At 45.9% G+C, this 24,465-nt stretch overlaps 2 protein-coding genes across 2 annotated transcripts; both read left to right on the forward strand.

The window, feature by feature from the left end:
* The first annotated feature begins 4,486 nt into the window (after positions 1 to 4,486).
* LOC128708196 (GATA zinc finger domain-containing protein 10-like) lies at positions 4,487 to 13,251 on the forward strand. Its single transcript, XM_053803156.1, has 3 exons — positions 4,487 to 4,504; positions 11,174 to 11,436; positions 11,520 to 13,251. The coding sequence occupies exons 1-3, from the start codon at positions 4,487 to 4,489 to the stop codon at positions 13,249 to 13,251; spliced, it is 2,013 nt and encodes a 670-aa protein (XP_053659131.1).
* A 3,609-nt stretch (positions 13,252 to 16,860) lies between these two features.
* LOC128708931 (uncharacterized) lies at positions 16,861 to 22,644 on the forward strand. The gene is made up of 4 exons (XM_053803912.1): positions 16,861 to 17,003; positions 17,422 to 17,581; positions 17,656 to 21,772; positions 21,852 to 22,644. Exons 1-4 carry the CDS (start codon positions 16,863 to 16,865, stop codon positions 22,642 to 22,644), a joined length of 5,211 nt encoding a protein of 1,736 aa, XP_053659887.1. The 5' UTR covers positions 16,861 to 16,862.
* The last annotated feature ends 1,821 nt before the right edge of the window (positions 22,645 to 24,465 follow it).

Consider the following 24,465-nt stretch of genomic DNA (forward strand, 5'->3'; position numbering starts at 1 on the left):
GTAAACTAACGGACATGTCCAAAACTAACGTCGGAAAGACGTTAACGTTGCACTCTGCCAAAAATGCAAACAGCTGTACGTGCCCGCTCGGTACGGCTCCAAACCGCGACACCAACACGGCGAGACGGGGCGCATATTTAAGTTTAGTGAGTGCATGTTACTTTGCCCATAACCTTTGCAGATTGCGAGCTGAAAGTGCCGGTGAAACGTTAGCACTGGAAGGACTTGAACGCTTTTGTCTGGTCCAGTAGCAGCGTGCAGGATGAAGGGCAGCGGGATCCTTCAAGCGGTGGTTGTGGTGCTCAGTGCAGCTAGTTACTTCCCGCACTTTGCGCACGCTCAGTTTGGGCTGGGAAGTCCGCACATGCTCAGCCTGGAAGACTACGATTCGGACGAAGTGATACCGATGGTGCGACAGCTACGAGTGCCCGAATCGAACAACTTTAAACGAAATTACCGTTCGCATCCGAGCGTAACGTATCCGAGAAAGTTGACACCGGGCGAGACGCTACCGCTATCGGATGATTTGGTCAGGCAGCTGCAATCCTTGTTGAGCGCAAATACTAAAAAGAAAACAACGAAACGAAAGTTTGAACGCACGAGTGTAACGCAGCCTGTTGAAAAATACTCTTATACAGTGACAACACCAACTACGACGCCTACTACATCGCAAATGTCAACTATGTCGACCATGTCGACAATGTCGACAACCGGCAAACGTGTGTCGGAAACGTCACAAGACTCGCGGGAGATTGGTAAAAAGTGGTTCCCGCTGCTGTTGCAGGAAGCAATCGAAAACGTTCTGCGGAAGAATTCATCCGAGCACGATGAGCTGGACGAGCTTGTCGATCAAATAGCGGCCGGCAGTGGAGTTTACCGGCATGAAACTAGTCCAGCGGAGCGATACAAAGAATCAACGGTATCGTACCGGAATTCCTTAGATCATCTCAGCACGGTGGAAAGTGATATGGTGCGGGTAAACCTTTCCACAGGCAGTGGTAATCAACTTCCAACGCTTACTCAGTGGCACAATACGGATCGGTTCGGACCCGCCGTACCGTACGTGGTGAACATTTTCAACAATACCAAGATCGGTTACATTCTGATGAAAGTGTGTAATGATTCGGAAATTCGCGTAGAGTCGGAAGTACCTGAAATTGCAAATGAAGGCTTAACAGTGGACGTTGATTCGGACAGAAAAGCGAGAAAGATCCTGACGGGTATGAGTGAGGGGGATAATGAACAACAGCGAACGCCTCCTGCTAGAACTCATCCTAACCAAAGGCTCACTACGAAGCACGAGAACCTTCAGCTTCCTTATTTCCTCAAACCCACGCCACCCATGCCGATGGCCGGAGGATCACCAACGATGGAGCCGCCGTTTTTCAACATCCTCAAAACACCCGATAACGAACCGATCAAGTATCGTGTGTTATTGCGAAACACTGATTCCCTGCCAGAGAAAACCAACGTTCGTCTACCGAATCCGGGTCCATTGCCCAAGTCTCAACATCCGGTGAAAGTTCTTACCGGCGACCGTCGCCCCAACCATGCCAATGGAAGGCAGGGCACACCGAAGCGGAAACCATTGTTCTACTCCGAGGAAAAACCTACCCTGCTGAGAAGCCACCATCCGCTTAACGAACTGATTGAAGTGGCCTCGGATGAGTATGAGCCCGAAACGAGATCGGCTAGAAGACACAGCATTGGTCGCGTTGTGCGTAAGTATGATTACGAAAGTCTAGAAGAAGAGCTTCCGTTAGAAGAACTCGATATCACCTATCCAGACCCTAACACCGTTACACAGCGGACAGCAAAAATTTTGGCCAGCGGAAAACACAACCTGCCCGCGCTGGATTCCCATGAAAAGCGGCACCGTACCACAGCGAAACCATACGCGGAAACGCAACGGTACAACTTCCGACGTACGTTCGGTACCACCGATTCGGACACCGACTCGTACGAGCAGCCTACCACAGCAGCATCCAGTAACAGGCGCGAAACATTCAACATTGCCGACCTACCGGGAGATGATGTCTTATTCAACCAAGCGACAGCGAACGTGCTGGTGAAAGCGAAGAAAGGCACCAGGTTGCGGGAAGATTCTTATCGAAGACAGCAGAAGCAAGGTGGTGGATCAGCTGGAACGCGGAAGATGTCGTCCGATGCGAGTGACGGTGGGTCGAATGATTTGTTCGAGCGCGAGCAGAGCAACAGCAAGCGAATCCTGAAGCAGAGTGACACCCGGTGGGATGGGGAAAACAGTTCGGAGGAAGAAGAGGATAGCTCTAGTTCCTAGGGAATGTGAAGCGAGGGACGATGCAATTTGTAAATAATGACTGCCATAGGATTAAGGAGACATAGAATTTGTATTAGAGTGTTAAGGATAGTGGTTTATCTGGTTATGATCATTTGTGATCTGTTGTTAAATAAAAAATACAGAAAGTGTTATAATAAATTTCAAAAACTTGTTACTAACTTATTTGACGAATTAATCGCCGAAAAACATAAATTGTACTGTTAAACAGTCAGTTGAGTCAGTTTTCAAACATGTTGTTTATAATATAGGTAGATGAACTCTTTGACAGTACTGCAGACTGTTAGCAGTCATCCAGCCGTACTTCAGTAGCAACCAAGTTCTTGGATAAAGGCTTTCGACCTAGCAGCTCTTGGTGTCCGATTAAAGAATATTGCTTCCTACTTGGAATTCCGACTAAAGACTAAACAGTGATATCCGAAGGTGCACTACTTATGAGCTCAGCCGAGAGAGAACCGAGTGTCCTCGCCAATATCCAACCAAGAAAGGAAGGTTGAGTTAAAGGATATGTCCAGAGTTACATTAGTCGAAGGTGCACTGCTTTTGAGCTCAAATTGAGGAGCCGAGTGTCCTCCATGTCCGCCAATATTCGAGCAAGAAAGGAAGGTTGAGATTAAGGATATGTCCTAAGTTACCTCAGTCGGTGCACTACTTATGAGCTCAAACAGAAGGAGCGAGTGTCCTCGCCAATATCCAACCTAGAAAGAAAGATTGAGGAGCCTCAGTTACCTGAGTGATGCAACAGGCATCGTAAGCTAGTCAAGAAATATAATAAATCGTCATATTATAAAACTCTTGCCCCGACAATACGTACTGGAAACTCAGCTGTATTTGGAACAATGTATTTGGAGCGTAAAAATCTTGGTAATGTCTATTTGTGTCTCGTATTGTATCTTAGTAATCTATGATATAAGTACATCTACGCTTCACTCAATAGATCGTCCGTATACCACGAATTACACGGTGTATTTAATATGATGGCTGACATGTTAACACGATAGGCTACTGTTGTAACGTGTTGAGCCAAATTCATTAATCTTACTATCAACGATCACTGCTCTGACTGATCCAGAATGGACGACCGCACATTCAGTGGCTGCAACCGTGCACCTTTAATGACATTTTGCGCTGAAGAAACACATCAGCTGCACAATCGACACTTCGCTGTTGGATGGCGTGACTAATCTACCACCAAGTGACGAACCGCAACGAACTCATCTTCCCGCACGGCAAGATACGCCACCGTGTCGTGTAAAGAAGGGAGCCGTAACCGTCAAGCAACAAACCAACGGCGACTGAGGCGTACGGGGCGCGTTGGAAAATGGTACCATCTTTAGCGCATCGAGTTCCCCTTCCGAGTCCCGGAGGCGCCAGGAACGAGTCGACCGGCAGAGGAAACGTTCAAACCCCCCGCCATTAAGTTCGAGACCCGAGCCCGGGGCTTGGTGCGGCGAAAGGCCTACTAACCCTTTCCAACATGCGCTCCGAGAAGGCTTCTCCACCACGCGAGTCGCGGGAGGTGAACGCTATGAAAACCGTGCCAAACGGCGCGCAATTCGTTTAGACACAACCGAGCGGTCGAAGCGTAAGTGCGTGCGCATCGTCTGCTCTCCGGCATCTGCAACAGAACTGCCGATCACTCGAGTGCGTGCGTGTGTGTTTGATTTTGGGTGGTCGGGATTCAGAAGTGCGCTCGTCGAGCCGTTTTCTTTTCCCAAGTGTGCAAAAATGTGGATTTTGATAACGTTTTAAAAGAAAACAGAGGTTATGCTGTTGCCACGGTGATTCGAAAACTCCAACGAAAGACGTGTACTAAACAGTGCGAAACAGTTCATTGCGGCGGTGTTTACCTTTCGCGCAGTACGGCCCCGTGACGAGAGGAAGTAAAGAAAATAGTAAATAAAACGTTACAAGTGCCGGAAAACGTGTAAAGCTTGGTGTTGCATGCTTATAATATTGCGTACCAAGACGTACCTACCGGTGAGGTGTTCAAGGCGCCATTAGTACGGTCACTGTGCAGTTCCGGCGCGTACGGTGCAGAACGGAAACAAGCGGGAACGAACGCACGGCGGGCCAGTGGAGTTAGAACACGTTCGCTGTATGTGCCGTGGAAAGAAGGGAAAGTTGTGACGAATTCTAAACGAACGTGATACGAACAAGCCGTGCAACATGAGGTGGCAAATCGTGGTAGGTAGAAGTTATTTATTATACTGCCTGATTACGCTCAATAGCATAAGATAAACAGCGCTATTTGCTATATTTGTTTTGTATACTAAGATATTTCCTATCTTCGTTCAGTGTACGCGATGTTTTTTTTTTCGTTTAAGAACTCTACTCCGTTTCTTGGATCCAAAAACCGCACGTAGAATCTTTGGCTGAGCTGTCAATTTTTCACTTTAGAGCCCCCATTCCCAACGGATGTTTTAAATTAAACGTTTCTAATGGATTCTCAATTGATCAAAGAGTGATCGTTTGATATTGCCTCCATTTGTGTTGCCAACGCAGGTTATTAGCATTGCCGGTAATTTCTTCACCAGAATAGGGTATTAATGAATTTTCCATTTCCGTGCGATCATTGTCACCTTGAGGTACGAGTTCAGGGTTCGAGCTTGAAACTGTTTTGAATTATATTTACCGAAATGTTTAGGTGTTAAATTCTTAACCGTGCTGGCGATGAGTGGTGTAAATATAAAGAGGCATACTACGATGAGAATTTTGAATGTATTTGCTTTAAAACGGTCTGTTGTTGCACAAGAAATAATTTCTTTGTTGTCTATTCGCAAATTTGCCAGTACGTCAGGGTGACAGGCTAGACTGTAAAGGTGTGGGAACAACGATAAAGAACGGTATTAAGCAACACAATAAGCAATTAGTGAGGTGTGGAATTTTTAATTTTATTCCACAATTTACCATTCCAAACACGGTTCTTGTTTTATTCTGACAAGAAATATCCCCGTGCAGTTGGTAGCATTGAGATGACAATGACCTTCGTTAAGCACTCAATGTTAAAAATTGATTATAACAGTTGAGACTGTTTATTAAACTATTTATATAAATCAGAAAAATTTATTAAGTTTAACAGCCGGGAAATATAAAATTAAAACTTTACTAAGGCCTATTAGGATGGCCTTAGTAAAGTTTTAATTTTATATTTCCCGGCTGTTAAACTTAATAAACTTTCCTGATTTATATAAATAGCCTAAAGCCTTACTCATAAGATTGTTTAAGGTAATACAAAAAAATGTTCAACTAAACGAAACGTTCATGTTAACTAAAAAGACATGAATTGTCCCGTTGAAAATTACATAAGCAAAATACTTTATCCATCGATGGCAAGAGCATTATTCCACGAGCTTTATCACACCGCAGGATACAATTGTGTTGGCGCATTAAGATCATCCGATCGCATTTGAATAAAGCACAATAGAAGGTTGAATAATAGAGCGCCCGAAAAAGAAAAAAAGACACTTAACGTTATTCTTTTCCTCGCTGCTGACATCCATTGTCCGTCATTGACGAATTTGAAGTGTGCATTTGATTGCCGTTGTCGTTGCGCACGGCTGCCGCCAATTGGACGGGTTTTTCTTTTGTCGAGGATCGATCGCGAACGCGTCACGAAACGTTTCTGCGCATTCATGAGCATCACCCGTTATCGGTGCGGATCGGTTCCCATTTGTGGGCTTTCTTTTGGAAAAGATATTTAAATGATAAAAAGCAACCATCTCATGGTGGCACACCCGGAGGATCAGGTGGTTTATATGCATAACGGAAACACCGTCTGCACCGTCAGTGGCAACATTCGGCATGGAGCAACATTGTGCGCATCACACTTGCGCCCACCGGGTGTCGGGTTCGGTTGCGTAATTGCAATCAGCTTCGCGCAACAATACGCGATCCTATCGGTTCGATTGCAGGGGAGAGGGTAGTTAGATGGATGGTCGTGCTTTTCTCTTTTGCATCTTAAAAAGGGGAACAAGTGTGTCGGAAGCGGCTGTGGCGATCTTCTGCCGTGTTTCTAATCGAATCGATTACCGGTTTCGGTCGGGACAAAACCATCTGGCACAGTGAGGATGTGCTTCCTGTAGCGAGTTAGTTGGCCAAGTACTGTTTGCCGTTTTGTTTGCTAATGATGCAAATCATTAGCGTTTTGCATTACATTTAAGCTGAAGTCAAAGGGAGCAGAGTTGTAGAGGTGATGGAGAGCGTTGGGAGGTGGTTAATGTATGGAATAACGTAATACCATTAATCGCAGGAGAAATGTGGAGTTGGAGTTGGGAGAGACATTTGGAATAATATTTATTTCTTTTTGTTTATGTTTATTCTGCTTTGTTTTTATGCGATCGTTGCTTGATTTTTAACGCACTGATGCAATTTTTGTATTTAGTTACAGGCAAATTATACTAAATGTTACTTCTCCTTACGTCAAAATTATGTTCTGTGTGCGCCGAAAAGTATGCAAATTGATTCCCCAATGTCCTTTTCATTTGTCAGTGGGGATTTGAATGTAAAACATTTGAATGTAAACGTAAAATATATCAAAATGTAATGAAGTATTGACAACAAACTATTTGCTGCTGGTAACATATTATTATAAAATTATGTGACAATTATAATTAATTACTCTTCTTTCAATACTGCTGTCCCAATTAGGAATTGCAAAGGAGTCTACATTAGCAAAATGTGCAATGATTCCATCCAGTGCCACCATTTTCACGGAATTTCCTTTCGCAAATGTACTTTTTTCGCGTTCCTTTTTTTATTTATATATAATTTTTCGTGCTGCAAAAGAAAATTTTACAATACACCATTTGCATTCCCAGCCAGGTGTTTCGTCGCTTTGCATACTGGTTGATTTTCATTATCTTCATGGGGGCAGTTTGCTTCATCTTGCTGGTTTTGACCTGGTCGCCGCGGGTGGTACTCTTTGTACCATTTGCACACCGCCACCGGCAGCTGATGCGCAACCGCACCGCGTTGTACCCCGGGTGGGAGGGTGGTGGAGAATGAATGCTTTAGGCCATGCTTTAACTGCCCAAAAAAGTACACGCAACCGTCAGATCATTTAAGACCCCGCCGAGCAGCGCTAATAAAAATAAAAAATAGATACACAAATACGAACCGCACGGTAGAAAAAAAAAAAGACTCCACGCACCGACCGCAAATGACAGCTTTTCTGAGACCGTTCCGTGATGTTTCTTATTTCATATTTGTTTGGATTTTTTTCTTTGTTTGCCGTTGTTGTTTCATTTTCTTTTCACTACGAGTCCGAGTGCGTACTTGTGTGTTTTTGAAGATGTTTTTCTTTTCGATATTTTGTTAGCTTTATATAGATGAAAGAGACAAAGAGGGGGGAAGAGAGAGAGAGAGAGAGCATGAAACGTGTACGAAAGAAACAATTAAATCGCGAACAGCCGTAAGCGCGAATCTGATGGCCCGTACCCGGCCTGGAGTTTGCCGCCGCTTGTGAAATGTTTTGTGCGAGCTGGTTGCACCCGGGTGGCTGCGTAATTTCGCCGGGGTCAGTCAGTCACTCGTTCACTGTGGCGAGTCATTCATATCGGATCACTTTCGCGCAGGCGGAAGACTTTTTGCTAGACGAATGCTTTGCCGCGATGCGTGTTTGCTGGAAGACGTTTCAGCTGGGTTGCCTTTTCGGTAGTTTTTACGGTGGTTCCTTTTACCCACAGATCGGTGGGTGCGGGTGAGCGAGTAGGGCTAATTAGACGATCAATTACATTTCTTAACTCTTACGAACCTACCACGTACAATCGAAATGCGTTCGGTTGCTTCTTTTTTGTGATTTGTTCGTTTTTGTGTGATGGAGAATGAATGTATAAGAAACATTTTCATTTTTGTGATATTATTAAAGGTGTGTGCGATACATATGGAAAATATAAAAAATATGAAATGAAAAAAAATAATCGTAAAACATGTGTAGGAATATATATTTTTATGAAATTAGCGTTAAAAATGCTCAATTCTTGACATTTACTTTCCTTTATGTCGATATGTCCTCAATAAACAAGAAGTAAACAAAACAAACAAAATAAATAAAACAAACAAAATTAATAAAACAAACAAAACACAAACAAAATTAATAAAATAAACAAAACAAATAACATAAAGAAAACAAGTAAAGCAAACAAACTGAAAAATTAAATAAATTTTTCACACTTAATAATGAAACTAAAATATTCATTATTAAAGACGTCCTTATTTACTCTGCTTAGTACCTGATCGCGTGCTCATTAAAAATGACAACTTAACTTATAAGGCAGATATGATAAATGACATTTACGTTCAAACCGAATGAAAAACGCATACGTGCCGGTTGATTGCTCGTTACTACCTTTTAGGCGACGAACAGCTAACGTAAACGAGTGTACCCATGCCATTTGACGACTAATTAGATGATCGCATATCTCTTGTCTCTTCCACCTGTTGCTTTCTTCGTGTCCAGTGCTTTAATTACAACTCATTGGCCGCTGGTGTAACTTGTTTCGCCGTACCTTGAAGTTCGGTGATGACCTTGTCCTTAATTGTAGCTCGTTCGCCGAAAGTCCTTCGGTTATGTGCCGATTTGGCATTAAATATAAAAAATTCTTGACCGATCTGCTGGACTCACTGCATACCGCATGACTCAATTAATGTTAGCGAAATTATGGCACAAGACTGATCGTGGGTAGGTCGCGTAGAAAAAAACCAATTGCCCCTCATACAAGAGCTTCCAACGGACAGCCACAATCTATCGAACGCGTGTTGCAAAACGAGACGCGAAAAGATGATCCTCGCCTGATGACCTGTCCGATGTGTACGATGTGCGAAACAACTTCGAACAGCAAACAGTAAACAAGTTGTACGTGGTTGTGCAACACAGGCAAGATGAAAAGTTGAAAGAGGGGAGAATATAAATATTTCCCCAAACGTTCCACGCGGAACTAGAGGAGAGGAAAAATAAAACCCAAACGACAAATACTCCACAGAAGATGCGCCAATCGTCAATTGGACAACTTTCATCTTCCCGTTCCGATACCGTGCACGTTTATTGAACGCAAAAAAAAAACAGAAAACATAATTTTAGAAATGTCTCTAATACGGTTCCACACAGCTTGGGTTGTGGTGGAAAAACCGGCTTCGACACAGGCCCGGCCGAGCACGCCGCAATCGTACGCGATCCACTTCCTGTTGGGCAACTTTTTACTGCGACTTTTCGGTCCCGGTCCGGTGTGCTCCATTGTGACCTAACGTACCGAAGGTCTCCTCGAAACTCCCGAAACAGGTCTTGCCAACTGTGCTGTGGGGGTGAAATTTTCACGCCTCCTGAAAATTTCACCACCCATTAACCGGCCAGTTCTGTGCCAGTTGTAGGTTCGGATTACACAATCGGTTGGCGTGCGGTCGGTCGGTAGAATGGATTAAAAGCTGGAAAAAGGCTGGAACACTGTACTTGTGCGGAGGAACATCAATGTAAAGGCGTGTTAACGGACCCACCCCTAGAAAGTACTGGTTTAAGAAAAGTTTCAATTTCTACGCCTTCCAGCATGAGATGAAAGTTGTTCTGCGGCAAGCTGCTAACCAGCCCAGGAGCGGCTTATCCACGATGCCCTTCTTGATTGGTTTCTATTAAGTAATCACCCATCAATAGCACGTTCAGTGTCGATGCTCCCCACTGCTATGTACGGCTCGGTAACATTAGAGCTTATTTACATAATGTAGACTAGACGCGTGCGGTACACCATCTCTCTTTTTTTTATTAAAGGCGTTTGGCTACCGATCCCGGTTTTGATCCGATCTCGATACAAACGGTCTCCGAGCTAAAACAACATCACCGAATGCAAAAATTCGCATAATCACGATCACGTGTGTACACACACACACGCGGTTTTGCAGCTGAAACCGGAGCGCAACGATTAAAAGCTCGTTTCGGTGAATTCGATAATTGCTCTAGTTGGCGGATTTGTATTGCTCACGGCATTGCGGCTAGGTACGCTAGCAGATCACGCACGCCGCTTCGTGCGGAACCGGTGCACGGTAGAAATGGGAAGGATATAGTTTGGTGGACGAAATGGCCGTACCAAGAGAGTGGTGGTTTCGTGTTGGTATAACACCCGAAAATGGTTTACTTACAGCACGTAGACTATGGTCGTTACGCACAGTAACATAATCGGTTGCGGGTGGACTTTGGTGGATTGCACTTTTGCGAGCCATCTGCTGTTCGATTTTTTTTTTATCACGTAGGAAGTAATTTTGTTTCCATGCTGGTTGGTAAAGCAATTTAACAGCTCGTTTTATGCGTTTCGAGTAAACGCACGCCGCTTTCAGTGCACGATCACGTGCCTAGTAGTGAAATGGGTGTGAAAGTGAATGAATATGGTAGTTCCCTGAAGTGATGTTTTGAGAGTTGACCGACACGCTGTAAGGATAAAAATTTGTAAATGGTGTACTTAAAAGTACGTTCAGATTATCCTAAATAGTTAGGAAGCAAAAATGTTGTTTCATTTAGAGGTTAATTAAAGGAGATCTATTTTTAACTGATTGTTTTAATTGGAGATTGAATGATAAATTATATTCTATTTTATAAAAATAAATGTTATAAAATAGACAAAGAAAACACCGCTTTGTACATGAGAATATCTACGCTACGGGTTAATAAAGTCAAAGAAAATCATAAATGGCAGGTCTAGGCTTAGCCTGCTTGAAGTCGTTGTGGCGACAAAGATGTTAATTTACTTAACAATGGGGTTAAACTGAGCTTTAATGTTGAGTTTTTATACAATCCGAAATCATCAGTTAACCCTTAGCGCTCCAACTGAAGGCTAATGAATCTTTTCTTTTCTTTCTCCTCGTTGCTCTTAGTTGCTTCTAGTGTCAGTGGCACTCGCTTCCGGTGAGAAGAAACTCGAGAAAAGGCCCACCAAGAAAGCCCACTCGCTAAAGCCGACCAAAACGCCCAAATCCATCCTCGAGGAGTTCACCGCCCTGCCACCAGCCGATGTAGACTTCATCAAGGAGCTGGACCGCCAGTTCCGCGAGCACGGCAACAAGATCCGCATCAAGGTGGAACGCAGCAATGCCACGGACGGCAAGAACATCAAGCGCACGATTGAGGGTGATCTGGGGTAGATGTCTGATGGGATTTATAAACAGTCCTGAATTCTTCCTAAAGAAGAGCTTCACTAATGTATGCGCTTTGTTTTTCTAGATACGGTCACTACAGCAATCAGGCCGATACGGGGTATCATTTTTCCAAGCCGAAATACATGATCTACCCATACTCGCAGCACGACATTCCGCCGGTCCGATCGACGCACAGTACCCACGAAACGGTGACGGATATTGAAATAACGCCATCGCACAGCTACGAGCTGAAACCGATCGAGGAAGTGTATCAGGTTTACCCGACGCAGCAATACTCGCAGGAACAGCAACAGTACTACCACCACCAGCACCAGTCAGCGCAGCAACCGAAGCAGCTGTTTCACCAGGAGGACGATACGCCTGTAATTGTGCTTAAAATCCCCGGTCCTTCCAAGTATGCCGCGCATTTGCAGGCCCTGCTGCAGCAGTATCTCGAGATACGTGCTGCTCAGTTGTACAAAGAACTGGAGGAACACGAATATCAACAGCAACAGCAGTATCAACAGCATCACCACCATCAACAGCAGCAGGCGCTTCAGCATCAACAGCACTACGTACAGGAGCAGGAGGTACACGCCCATCATCAGCAGCCCCAACAGCAGGAGATACAGCAGCACCATGAACATCACACAAAAACGAAATACAGTCAACCGGATCCGGTGTACCCAACGGAAATAGCATACGTTCCAATGATTCGCACTAACCAAAACACTTACGTACCGTTGCCGGAGCAGTACTATGGTGCTCCGAAGGCTCCATCTCCACGCCCAACGAAGCACCGCAAAACGACCGTCACTCCGACGCACGTAACGTTCCACAGTACGGCGCAACCTGAGCCAGCCTATCACTACCAGACGTACCATCCAGAGCATCAGCAGCACGCTCAAGTTCACGAAGAAGCGCACGCCCCCGAGCATCAGCAGATCCAGTACCAGTACGTTGCACAGCAGCCCACCGCGCATGGGGACGATCACGAAACGCAATACGTCTACGAGAAGCCATCGGTCAACTTCGTCACTCCACTGCCCGAAATGGCTCACCACGAAGATCATTATCAGCAGCAGCAGCAGCAGCACCACCACCATCACCATCAACCTGCCCAGAAGTATCCAAACTTTGCCGAGTACCACCATCACCATCGGCCACAGCAGCAACAGGAAGAAGAGTACCTGCCCGAGCCGAAGCTGGTCGAGAACTATCCGAGCCACAAACATACGCGCGTCATCTACAAGAGTCCCTCGCTAAAGACGGAACTGCAGCAAGAAGCCTTACAGCACGATCACTATCACCATCAGCAGCAACAGGAAGTCGCCCATCATCAACAACATCACCAGCAGCAACAGTACATCCTGCAGGAGGTGTATCCATCGCAGGCTTCCTACTTCGAGGACAAGTCGTTTGTTGAATCGGCCGGGCCCCAGGTAACGACGGATCGGAGTGAAACGGCATCGCCGCACTACAACACCGAGCAGGTGGTGGCGATCACACAGAAACCCAAGCGCCTGTACAACTATCACGCACACAGCTCCGGCCATCACGGATCGGGGTCGCGCGGTTCTCGCATGGCGGCCGGTGGCAGTCGTTCGAGAGCTAGTGGATCTAGCAGTAGCGGAAAAGCTTCCAGCAAGCGGGATGCAGTCGCTGCTCCCGCACCGTACACCGAGGAGGAGTTCCGGAAGGTGAACAAGATGGTGCAACGCATGAAGAAGAAGAGCCGCACTACGCCGGCGGATGATGCCGGCATGATGACCGTCACCGCAAATCCCACTAGTCCGAGTCCGCGGATGGTCGCCTAGGTCGTGTATAGCTGTTAGGTTGTTAGCCGAATTAGTGAAGTTCTAGTGAATTCCCCGTTCCCGTCGCAATGTCCTGCTGATGTGGTGGAACGCTTTTCTGGCCTCTCGCTTTGCCGCTTTCCGTTCAGGAGTATTCCAAGGACTATTGTTTTTATGTTTAAATTATTACTCGTTACCAGTAGATCGTTTAGCAAGCGCTCGATGGAGATGGTTGAGAAAGGCGCCTAAAGTCATGCAATTAGCATGACATAGTTACCCGGTTACGCCACGAACGGATGCGTAAAGCAGTAAGCTGCGTTTATGCGTAATATATGCTGCAAATCATCGGGGCGAGTAGATCACGTGGACCCGAAACAGCAGTGTTGGAGCATTGGATGAGAAAACAGAAATGTGTAACTATTGAAATGTAAATGATCAAACATACCAGTTATTAAATAAATTTATAGACATCTAAAGTAGTACATAAAATTTGTTTTGCTGTAAGATATAAAGGTTTTGGTTACTGTTATGGCAACAGATATTAATGCTATTAAATAGAGCAGTTTGGAGCTATTGTTCTGTATATCACACATATTCACAGCTGCTTTTATCCTGATTTTTTGTTGAAAATCATTTATAAAATCCATTCCTTCCAGAATAAGAGTGTTATTATCGTTACTTTTGTAGTTTAAATCTCTTTTCATAGTTTACACTACCATGGTTCCGATAATTGTGCGTCTATTTGTGCTATTTTAGACGGGCGTAAGTCTTTAGTTGACTAGAAACAGTTTCAACCATCGGATGGTAATAAATGGTATGTATTGCCTACTTTCAGGCGTAATCCGAAAATTATCCGAAGCATGCGCCTTCGAAACAAATGAAACGCTTATGGGATTATCAGTTTTTCATGTTTTTCTTATGTTTGAAAAGCTCCGCCAAACTGTTTCCTTTCTGGCCATCAATTAAGTTGCGAGTAAATGCAACACTTTATCCAAACACGCACACCGGTACCATAATCCGCTGGACAAACGAAATGCGTTCCATTAAAAATACTGAAATTCTTTTTTTCTGCACCACGCAAAGTCCAGCCATTTTCCACGTGAAAGTGAAACACCATACCTGGTGCGAATGGTTTGCTAAAAATCGAAACCAACACGTTCACTAACCTTGCGCGGCTGTCCACGGCGGTCGCCGCGATGAAGCAAAATGAAGTTGAAGCATGTTGGAAAAAGGAGTGCAAACTAAAATGCCGGCTAAGGGTAGCATCTGCTGGTGCTTGTTCGCAAACGCCAGCTGAACACAAGGAGTTATTTTTTAACGCCGCAACCCATTAGCTCATTACACCGAACGAACATGATTTAATTATTTATCGTTTGCCATTTTTATTTTTTTGTTCGCAAACGAAGTTGTTTGATGAATATATTTATTGCTGCATTAGAAAATGAGTTAATAATAGATGGATTAATAATATTGTTGCAAATAGATATTTAATCGCAAACCATTTGTTTATTTTATTGCTGCAACAAATTATTTATTGAACATGTGTGTTTTATTGGTACAAGTACAAGCTCTGTTTGAAACAATATTTGGATCATAACGTTAACAATTCCATTGAACACACCTGGGTTAGGGTGCCCTTCCAATGGGAATTGTTAATAATGTTTTCTTCAATTATAAGCAATATGACAAAGGTATTCTTCATAAAAAAAAATAAATAAATAAATAGCTTAATCAACACCGAATGATGCTTATGATTGGATAAATAAGAGGGCTTATTTAAAATGAAGAAAAAGGAAAAAGGAAAGCACCACAAGGAACCCTTTGCTGGCAGGACGCTGATACATTTAGCACTTTAAAATATTTAATTTGCGTCATTTGCAAGAGTGTATAAACGCATGCAAGCCTACATGCTACCAACACTTAGTGGCACGCGACTAATGCCAATGCACTTTCTTTGTCAGTGGAGTTTTACATTTAATAGACCAATCGCTTCAAACTCTCGCTTCAAAGCGATCGTATACGTGCTGCATAAAAGTAAAATCGACTGTTCGCATAAAGCCTCAACATCATCCCTTAAAGGAAGGGCTTCAGTGAGGCTCCTCCGCTCATTGATATGATTTTGCAACGTGTTGCTTCTATTTCCGAACGATTGGTTCCGAGATGGACCAAGGCAGCCTATTGGCGGCACACTGCACGATCATTAGGTGCCGCGCTAATCAAGAGATAGATGGCCGCGTCGATAATAGTGCTTCAACTATGTTGTGTACCGGTTCGGAACAGGCACATCGATTGAACGTCGAGGGATTGGGAATGGGCAATTGCGTAATTTATGAGCTGTATCTAAGTGAATTAGCTGGTACAGATTTGTAATAACATAGGGCTGAATAAATATTGTACGTTTTCACGTAGCGATAACCGAAAGTATTCTATTTCAGATAAAAACATCTGGTTTAATTTGAAAACATCGTCATCCGATGTGAGTTTATGAATATTATTCGGCTGTAATGATTAGATTATAAATTTGATTATGTACTACTATTGCGCTGAATGCCAATAGCTATTGAGCCTAAAGGTATGCAATATACATAGCATAAGTAGTTTATCATTATTCATCTGTAGTGTATCATTAACATGGCAGTATTTTTGTAATATTCTTATGTATAGGATGTACTAGTAAAGGTCCAATGTAATATTCTGCGTAATATAAAATGAAATGATAACTGGTCCATGTGATAACGTTAGATAGAGTACTGGTATTATAAAACTGTACTGTCCTTCTGTTCTGACCATTAACGAATACAGGCAAGCAAGCCCAGTTCATCATTACAACCTGAACCCTTTGTCACAAACGATTGTGTCCATACGAATATTTTTTTTTGTAATTTTTTCTTATAACCTGCCTGTTACAATGACTTACTATCCAGTCAGCCTAATGCCATCATTAGCTCATCTAAATTAAGCCCTTTGCAAAACAAACGGGTAGCGTCCACCCCTTGCAGGACATTGCGGGGGCGTGGAATGAGTGCCTTATTCGCGTTGGGGGCAAAAAACGATTCAACAACCTCAAAACACACGACCAACGAGCACCGGTAGCATTGCCCTATTGCATGGGCGATAAATCTTTATCCACACATCGAAACTCACACACAACAAAACACACCCGTCTGAGTCGCATGCCCCAAGATTGTTAATCCTGACCGACGCCAACGTCCGTCTGCCGTGTGATGTGCATAGAAAGAAAGAAGACGGGGAGAAAAAAAAGCACCTACTGAAGGTTTTCCATCTGAAAGGAAAATCCCTGCCGTGGGTGGGTGGTGTTAAAGGCAGCGGAAAAATAAACGCAAGCGGATTAGTTTGTAAGACTATGCAGAGCAGCCGCTCGGTGGAGGAGGCGGTCGGTAAATGGGGTGCTAACAAACGCCCGAGATGCCAAAGACTTTTCTTCTCGGGCGCAGTCTGGCGTTAAAGTTTGCGCCGATGTGTAAGGGGCCGATTTCTTTTTCACTGATTTTCCCGGTAAATTGTGCACCGCGTGTGCGAGTGAGCGAGAGTGTCGGTAGACGGCAGGGAAGACGAACGCTATGGCAGTGGCCTTTTGGGTTGGTAGCCGATTTTTGAAAAACGCGAATCCTATGGGTTGGGCGCAACGGATTTCGAAGAGTTTATATAAAACGCGCGCGGCCACGGTTGGCGCACAGTCAGTATCAACCAGGCAACCGTGGCGCGTCACGATGAGGATCCACGCACGTGCACTGCTGTTGATAAGCCTTGCCGTAAGTTATCAGTGCAAACAATGGATGGGGATGATGGTGAACTTTCGAAAGGAACGTTGGATTTGCATGAAGAAGCCAGTGAAGCGAAGTGAAGATAAACACATGGGATTATAGAAATAAGGCTTAAAGTGAAGTGTAAAGTGGATGAACTACGATAGATGTGAACTAATGTCGTGATAATAAGTGAAACATGATGCACTATAAACAATATACAGCACGTGAACAATAAAAAACGTGTTTTAATAGAAAATGTTGTAGTTCAGCATAATCATTGTTACTAAGCTTAATTAACTAATACGTTGTTTGTCATTTCTTTTTCTTTTTTTTCCAATTTCAATCGTTGACATTGTGTTGGTGATGTGATGTAATTTGGCTTGTGGACGGAATCCTTGCGAAATCGTGGAATCACATCCCGAAGGTGCTAATATGCGCGGCCAGCGGTGAAAGCGGAAAGCACAAGAAGAAAACCCGACGACACGAGGACGACCGGTCAGAACAGGTTTACTATGTTGATCAAATAGCATCTGCTTCTGCGATTTCACCCTGGACATCGAATCGCATTATCGCCAAAACTACTGGTGAGTAGATGAGTTCTCCAAAATCACCTCCAATAACGTAGAGCGTCTGTCGATAACCGCATCTCGTCCGGCAGAAAATGGTAAGGAATCCCAGTACGTGATCAACATCTCGCCGGAAGACGAAGTAATCATCCACGATGACAGAGCTACCGACCGCGTATCCGACCGTGGCCCAACGGAGGAACAAACTCCGCAGGACTTTGTCCACGAGGCACTGCGACTGCGGAAGCAGTACATGCAGAACGGTCCGAAGGGTACTACACCGATGCCGGCCAGCTCGTTCGTCGAGTTCACCACGGTCAAGTACGATCATTTTGGGCCGAGCAAGGCACCGGAGCGGGAAGCACCAGAACCGCACGTGATCTACCATAGCAAACCTGTTCCGACGAAACCATCGACCACTATGGCTCCACCATCCGTACCCTCAGCAGCGCCCACGTATCGGCCAAAGCACATTAAGCCGAAAACCACCAAACCAATGTTGGTGCACACCGTTACACCGTACGTGGCAATAGAGCATGAGCAGCCAGAACCGATGCCCACGATGGGATACCGGCCAAAGGAAATGAAATCACCACCAAAGCAGGAAACGGTATCGAAAACGGTTCACCTGCCAGCATCTGGTAAGGTTGCACCCATCAAGCAGCAGGACACATCGGCTTCCAGCGTTTATGTGCAGGCTGTCCGGCCGGACGAGTCATCCTTCGGTAGTAGCTACGCCACGCATCACGAATCCGGCAGCAGCTACCAGGAATTTCACAAGTTCACACCGAACGCGGACACCCAGAGCAGCAGTTCCATTCTAACTGTCCATAAAGTGAGACCTGCGCCCGAGTCGTATCACGCAAAGCATCCGAAGCATCCGCGGGAAGATGAACATCGGGAGTACCTGGGGAAGACTCCCAAACCAAAACCACCACCAGCTCCGGTAGAACTGGGCCGATATCGTCCAACAAAAGGGTTCGAGGTAGAAGCGGAAGAGCATACGCCGAAGTATCACCAGGAGAAGAAGCATTACGTGTCGGAAGTTTCACATCCGCACGTGCAGTACGAGAAGGAAGTTGAGGAGAACTTCCTGAAACAACAGCAGCAGCAGCAGTTACAGCAGCAACAGCATCAACAGCAACAGCATCAATACCACCAACAGGTTGAGCAGGAACACCAACACCATCACCACCATCACCATGGTTACGAAACTCCACGGCCTGCGAAGAAGGAAAAACCTCTACCAGCCGAAGAACCGCAATACTATCCGCCCAAAAGCTACCGACCCATTGAAACTATCACGCAAGTTCAGATGGAACCGGAACCTGTGCCTTCCGAGGAACCGTATCGTTACAAACCTCTCAAGTCGCACCATGTCGACACATTCAAACCATCGACGATAAGCTTCGAACGGGACACTAACCCTGCCGTGCAGTTGAAGGAAACGTACATTTACCATCCGCCCAAATCGCATCACGTAGATCCGCCGAAGAAGCAACCGGAAACGGCCACCGTAACGTATCACGGCTCGAAACACTACGAACCCTCGGACAAGCATCTGTCGGATGTGTCACCGGACTTTTTGAAGTTGGCCACGGCGCGACCGGCCAAGCATAAGTATGCCGACTTGCCGAAGCCTTCACCAGCGCCCAGCTACTCGAAGGTGACTAGTTATCCCACACTGCAGTCCACAAGCTCGCAGCGCGAGAAACCTTCGTACGATCCTTACAAATACCGTCCCAGTCCCACACCGGAATTGTCCAGCGCAGGCCATGGATTCCAAAAGATTTCTTCCTCGCCGGCTAGCTTCCCGAAGTACATCCCGGCCAAGATGCCTGGTGAGGTACAATCGGAATCCGGTACGCCGTACAGCTTTAAGCAGGGACATACCGCCGCATCGGAATCATTCTCCAGCTACGTTCCCTCGTCTACTCCGGAATCGTTCAGTGCAGGTGTTTCGCAAGATTACCCACAGATGTTCTCCGCGTCTCCAACCTCATACACCAAGTACAGTGGAGCAAGTCCATCGTCCGCACCATCGTCTGACACATTGTACGAGTTCCCGCACATGAAGGAAACTCCCAAATCGTTCTCAAAGTTCCAGGAACCGAAGGCATACTCTACCATCCACCCGTCAGAACAACCGTTCAAAACGCTCAGCACCACGATCTTCATGAAGCCGTCCACGACGGAAGCGAACTATGGCGTACCTTCGGGCAAACCAATCCAGAACCTTACCACCTCGATTGGGCTGAAGGTATCGCCGAGCGACGCTACCAAGACGGACTACTATACCGATCCTGAGGTGACCACGTACTATGTGCTTTCCAACGGAACCGAGATCAAGCTTGGGGACGATCCGTCCAAAATACCACAAGAGTTCCGCATTACATCGGACGATGCGTCCTTCCTGAGCAGCAACTATTCCACCAAGTTGGCAGAAGACTTTGCGATGAAGTACAACTGGGACAGTTTGCACACGGTGGCGGACGGAGAGTTCTATCTGGGATCAGCAACCGACGCTACACTTAAGGCACTCATGAAGGACACACCGAAGTCAACCTCCAAATTCCACGAGCCAATTGAGTACATCGTGCGGGATAAGAAAAAGCTGAAGCCACTCGTGTTTCCCAAAGTTCCTCACAAACCGATTAAGACGGTGACGATCTACAAGTCCACGCATCGATCGTCCGATGATCACCTGGAGGGTGGTTTCGAACCAATGATTGGTGTACAGCCGCAGATGGACAAGAAGAGTGAACTCCCCGGCGGGGACGATGAATTCTACTACACCAACGAGGCGATCGATCTGGAGGAGGATCCAACGAAGGCATCAAAGAAGAACGCTGTGTTTATGCCAGGTCAGGGAATGGGTGGACGAATGCCTGGACCGGGTATGATGCTAAACCTTGCCCCAAGACCCGTACCCGTGCGGGAGCCGCAAGGACCTCCGGCTCAAGATATGGATATGAGTGCCGAGCCGTCGAAGAAACATCAGTACTTCGTGCTGTACCACATCGAGGATAAGGAGAAGAAACCCACGCGACAGCACGTTCCTCAGCCACCACCGACGCCGGTAGTGCCGAAGCAAGAAATTCACTACCACTACAGCGAGAAGGAGTCGGAAGAACCCGAGGTAACACACGAGCATTACAACTACCACCACGAGGAGACAATCGAGGATTCGGATGACGATATACAGCATCACTACGTGAATCCGAACTATGGCAAGTTCAATTATCGGCCCAACATTGCGCATCCGTCGTACCAGAGACCGTTGCGCGACAGTATGGCAGCTGGTAGTGAAACAACGCTGAAGGTTGTTGATCCGGATTCGAAACACACCCGGCCGCTGGAAATCACCAAGCAGGAGTACATGCGCCACGTCCAGAATGCGGTGCTGCGGTATATGCGCCAGCTGCAGGAGGAAGGCCGTCTACCACAGATTGCCTCCCGTGACTCAGACGACACACATAAAGCGTTCGAAGAGATCGATCTGTCAGCACTGCTGAACGGAGGGCCCAAGCCAAAGTTCCAGCTCAATGGGGCGGTGCGCACCAATGTGCCTCCCAACCCAAGCCATTACAAACCGATGAAGTCTGTGCCGAGTTCGTCGACGTACAAACCGACGGCATCGTCGCAGAACGTGAAGCTTGGCAAGAACACGTACACGGCTGGTAAACCGCTGAAGGTAGCCATCGAGAGCATGCAGGACACGCTCAGCAGCAACGTGGACCTTACCGTAAAGGGGAACAAACAGCTGGTAAAGCCGGACCTCTCCGCAATCGATGTCGGACAATCGTACCTGCATGGTTCCACGCTAGATCACGGTCCATCCTCGAAGGGCTATGACGGTACCAATGGTGGAGCATCTCCCAAAACTAAGTTGCATTTCAATCAGCAATCTCATCACGACATCAACACGATGCTAAACGCCAAAGAAGGAGCAAGTCTGCAAGGCTTGCGGACGAATTTGAAGGGATCCTACCTGGACCACACGGCCAACAACTATGGTTCGATTAAGGCAGGATCCGCGAACGTGGGTGCTTCGATAAGCTTCGGTAATGGTGGTATGGGACATGGCAAGGGCATTCATGCCAGTGAGGACGACAATAAGATTGCACCCGAGGCACTGGACGCACCGATCCAGATCATCAATGGGATCCCGATTACGAATCCCTACAACATAGATATAAATACTCTGAGGTAAGATAGCCTTTGCAGAAGTGCAAGACCGATTTAATCTTTACACACGGGTTTGTATTTGTTGTTTGTTGCATTACAGGTACATGCTGGGAGGACTCGCACAGGCACAAGCCGAACAGCAGCAGCAGCAACCACATACGCACAAAGAACCGACCCTAAAACTGAAGGGTTCCAACTGGATGTCACTGCCAACGATGGCTAGTCCCACGCAGGTGTTCTCATCGCACATACCAACCTACCAGCACCCTCCATCGGAGGTGAACAACTACAAGTACAACGCCAACTTCGACGCGAGCAACTTCAAGATCAAGTTCCCGAAGAATGTCAAACCGAAGGCCACAAATGTCGGTGATGCTGCGGCTAGCGGATCGATGAACTATGCTGCCTGGGCAGAATCACCCAGGGCACCGAATCAGATGAGCGGTAACCATTTTAACCACGGCAATGGAAATAACAACCTGAACCACGGCAATGGTATTCCGAATCAGAATGTCATTGTTGGAAATAGCCGGCCGATGGCCGTACAGAATCACCACCATCATCAGCAGGTGCAGCAACAGTTCCAGCAGCAGCTGCAGCAACAGCAGCAGCAGCAACAGCAGCTACAGCAACAACAGCAACACTTTGCCCAGCAGCATCAACAGCAGCACCAGCAGCAGTTCATACGCCCGAACCGAGAATTCAACCCGGAGCTGTACCTCAACCCGAACGGGCAGCTGTTCCAGGGCTTGCTGAAACAGAACCCGATCATGAGCAAAAAAGCGGCCACCAGCGATTGGAAACCGACCACCGCCAAGCCAACCGTCGGACCCTCGAAGGCGGTCAAGATCGATACAAACCTGCGACCACCGCCACCGTTGGTCAAGGGTTGAAGGCCACTCAACATGTTCCCGTAGAATATCCAAAGAAAAGGCCCTCCTCCGCGAAGAGCAGGGCGTAGACGGTAAGTTTAGCGGCAAACCGTCTTCGTGCTAGCTGTTTCGTGTAGTCAGTATGGCGCTGGGTTTTAGTCGTAAGGGAGTACGATGAAATGAAAGTATTTACAGACGTGGTTCGACGAACATGGTGACACAACTCCATTCAAAAGACTTGCAAAGACGCTTCATTCCGTGCACTGTTTTTATCCTCGTTATGATTTCATCTTTTACGTAGAATAGTGAATTAATTTATTACAGTTTCTTAAGTTATTTCCCTTCGCCATGACGAATCTCATGGGCATGTAGCAGTTATACTCTGTATCTCATTATAGTAGTTAGTCGGTAGATAAATAAAAGTACGATATATTTGATCGACACAGACTGGCCCTATCTCCGAATTGATATGTTAATCTTCGCAGCGGTGGGTTTTGGCTGCGATGTAAGTGAAAGCATGTAATTAGTGCCGTAAGGTTAACATGGGGGAATGTTCAAAAAGGCGTTCCAGATGGTGGAGCGTGTGATATGACAGCCAACCGGACCGACGGAGTGGCTGGTGAGCATGGTGGTGAACTTGAATTCCTTGATGCTTTTCTCTCATTTCCAAACAACAAAACCTGACCTCTTGATCTTCGCCTGCTCGCAGCTTGAAAGTGAAACAGCCCTGCGTTGTTATCTTCCGTTAAACACGCGTCGCCACTGACCTACGATCAGCACAATTAACGCCTGTGGTCAAGTGACACCACCAAAAAACAGGGGGAAAACTCATCAAACGGGCTGGTCCAAAAATTTCCCGTCGAAAGCGAATCGTTGCACCTTGCTGTGTTTGAAAACTCGCTTAACTACACATACGATAACAAAACCGTGGCATGATCGTGGTTGCGGCTGTGTGTCCAGGCTGTTAGTTTATGCATTCGGTTTAGCGCTTGTTGTTAGAGTTTCGCATTTAGGCTGCGCTCTAACAGCATGTGCACCGACCGTTTACTACGCTTTCTTCCTTTCTGGACATTGCAGCAGGCGCTTTTGTGGCACGTGATTAATATTCCCGGTGCGATGGTTTGTTTTTCCACGATTTGCCTTTGCGATGTGTATCGGTTTATTTTCACTGTTGCCAGCGCTATGGATGCACTTTACACGAATGTTCATTTTACTACCGGAACATACCGGCTGTGGATTGTTGTTAGGTGTATCGTTTTTTTTCTTCTCCCATTTATGTATGCTTTACCGTGCGAACGTTACAAGTTAATCGTCTGCATCGTGGATAGTGCAGTGTGTCGGTTCCGTTTAGCCTTATCGCGGTACATTTGCATTCATTAATTAGTTATGGTCAGCACTGGCCGGAAGGTTTATTAACTAGAGCAAATCATCCGTAGATGGATTCGGTTGTTCCAGTTTGGGGATCAAACTGAGCTGTAGATTATCCGATGCAAAGGAGCGATAGCATCACGAAAGCACCACAAAAGTGTGTGCTTTCATGATGATTCATTTTCAGTGTGAAGGAAACTATTAATCAGGAGAATCATCTAAATAAACGTTAGACGTAACTTAACTTCGCTCACAGGGTGGTCCGTTAGCGTGTGCGCCTGAAGCTATGCAATGTATGCAATAACGTTCGAGAGCTAGCAAACGTAGCAAAATATTTTAATATTTTTATCCTTTATTTGTTGATTTATTTCATGGGATCATACTATAATACACTCGTATTGAATAACTGCGTAACTTCAACCTGTTGTCAGATGAGTTATGATATAAAATTATGCTTACATTGCATATCTTTAG

Source organism: Anopheles marshallii, chromosome 2, assembly GCF_943734725.1.
Source record: "Anopheles marshallii chromosome 2, idAnoMarsDA_429_01, whole genome shotgun sequence".
Classification (NCBI taxonomy): Eukaryota; Metazoa; Arthropoda; class Insecta; order Diptera; family Culicidae; genus Anopheles; species Anopheles marshallii.

Coding starts and splice junctions, on each gene's coding strand:
- LOC128708196 (XM_053803156.1), top strand. Junction 11,437..11,519: donor ACGATTGAGGGTGATCTGGG/GTAGATGTCTGA, acceptor TTGTTTTTCTAG/ATACGGTCACTACAGCAATC.
- LOC128708931 (XM_053803912.1), top strand. CDS start 16,863: ATGGGTTGGGCGCAACGGATTTCGAAGAGTTTATATAAAACGCGCGCG. Junction 17,582..17,655: donor CATTATCGCCAAAACTACTG/GTGAGTAGATGA, acceptor CTCGTCCGGCAG/AAAATGGTAAGGAATCCCAG. Junction 21,773..21,851: donor ATAGATATAAATACTCTGAG/GTAAGATAGCCT, acceptor GTTGCATTACAG/GTACATGCTGGGAGGACTCG.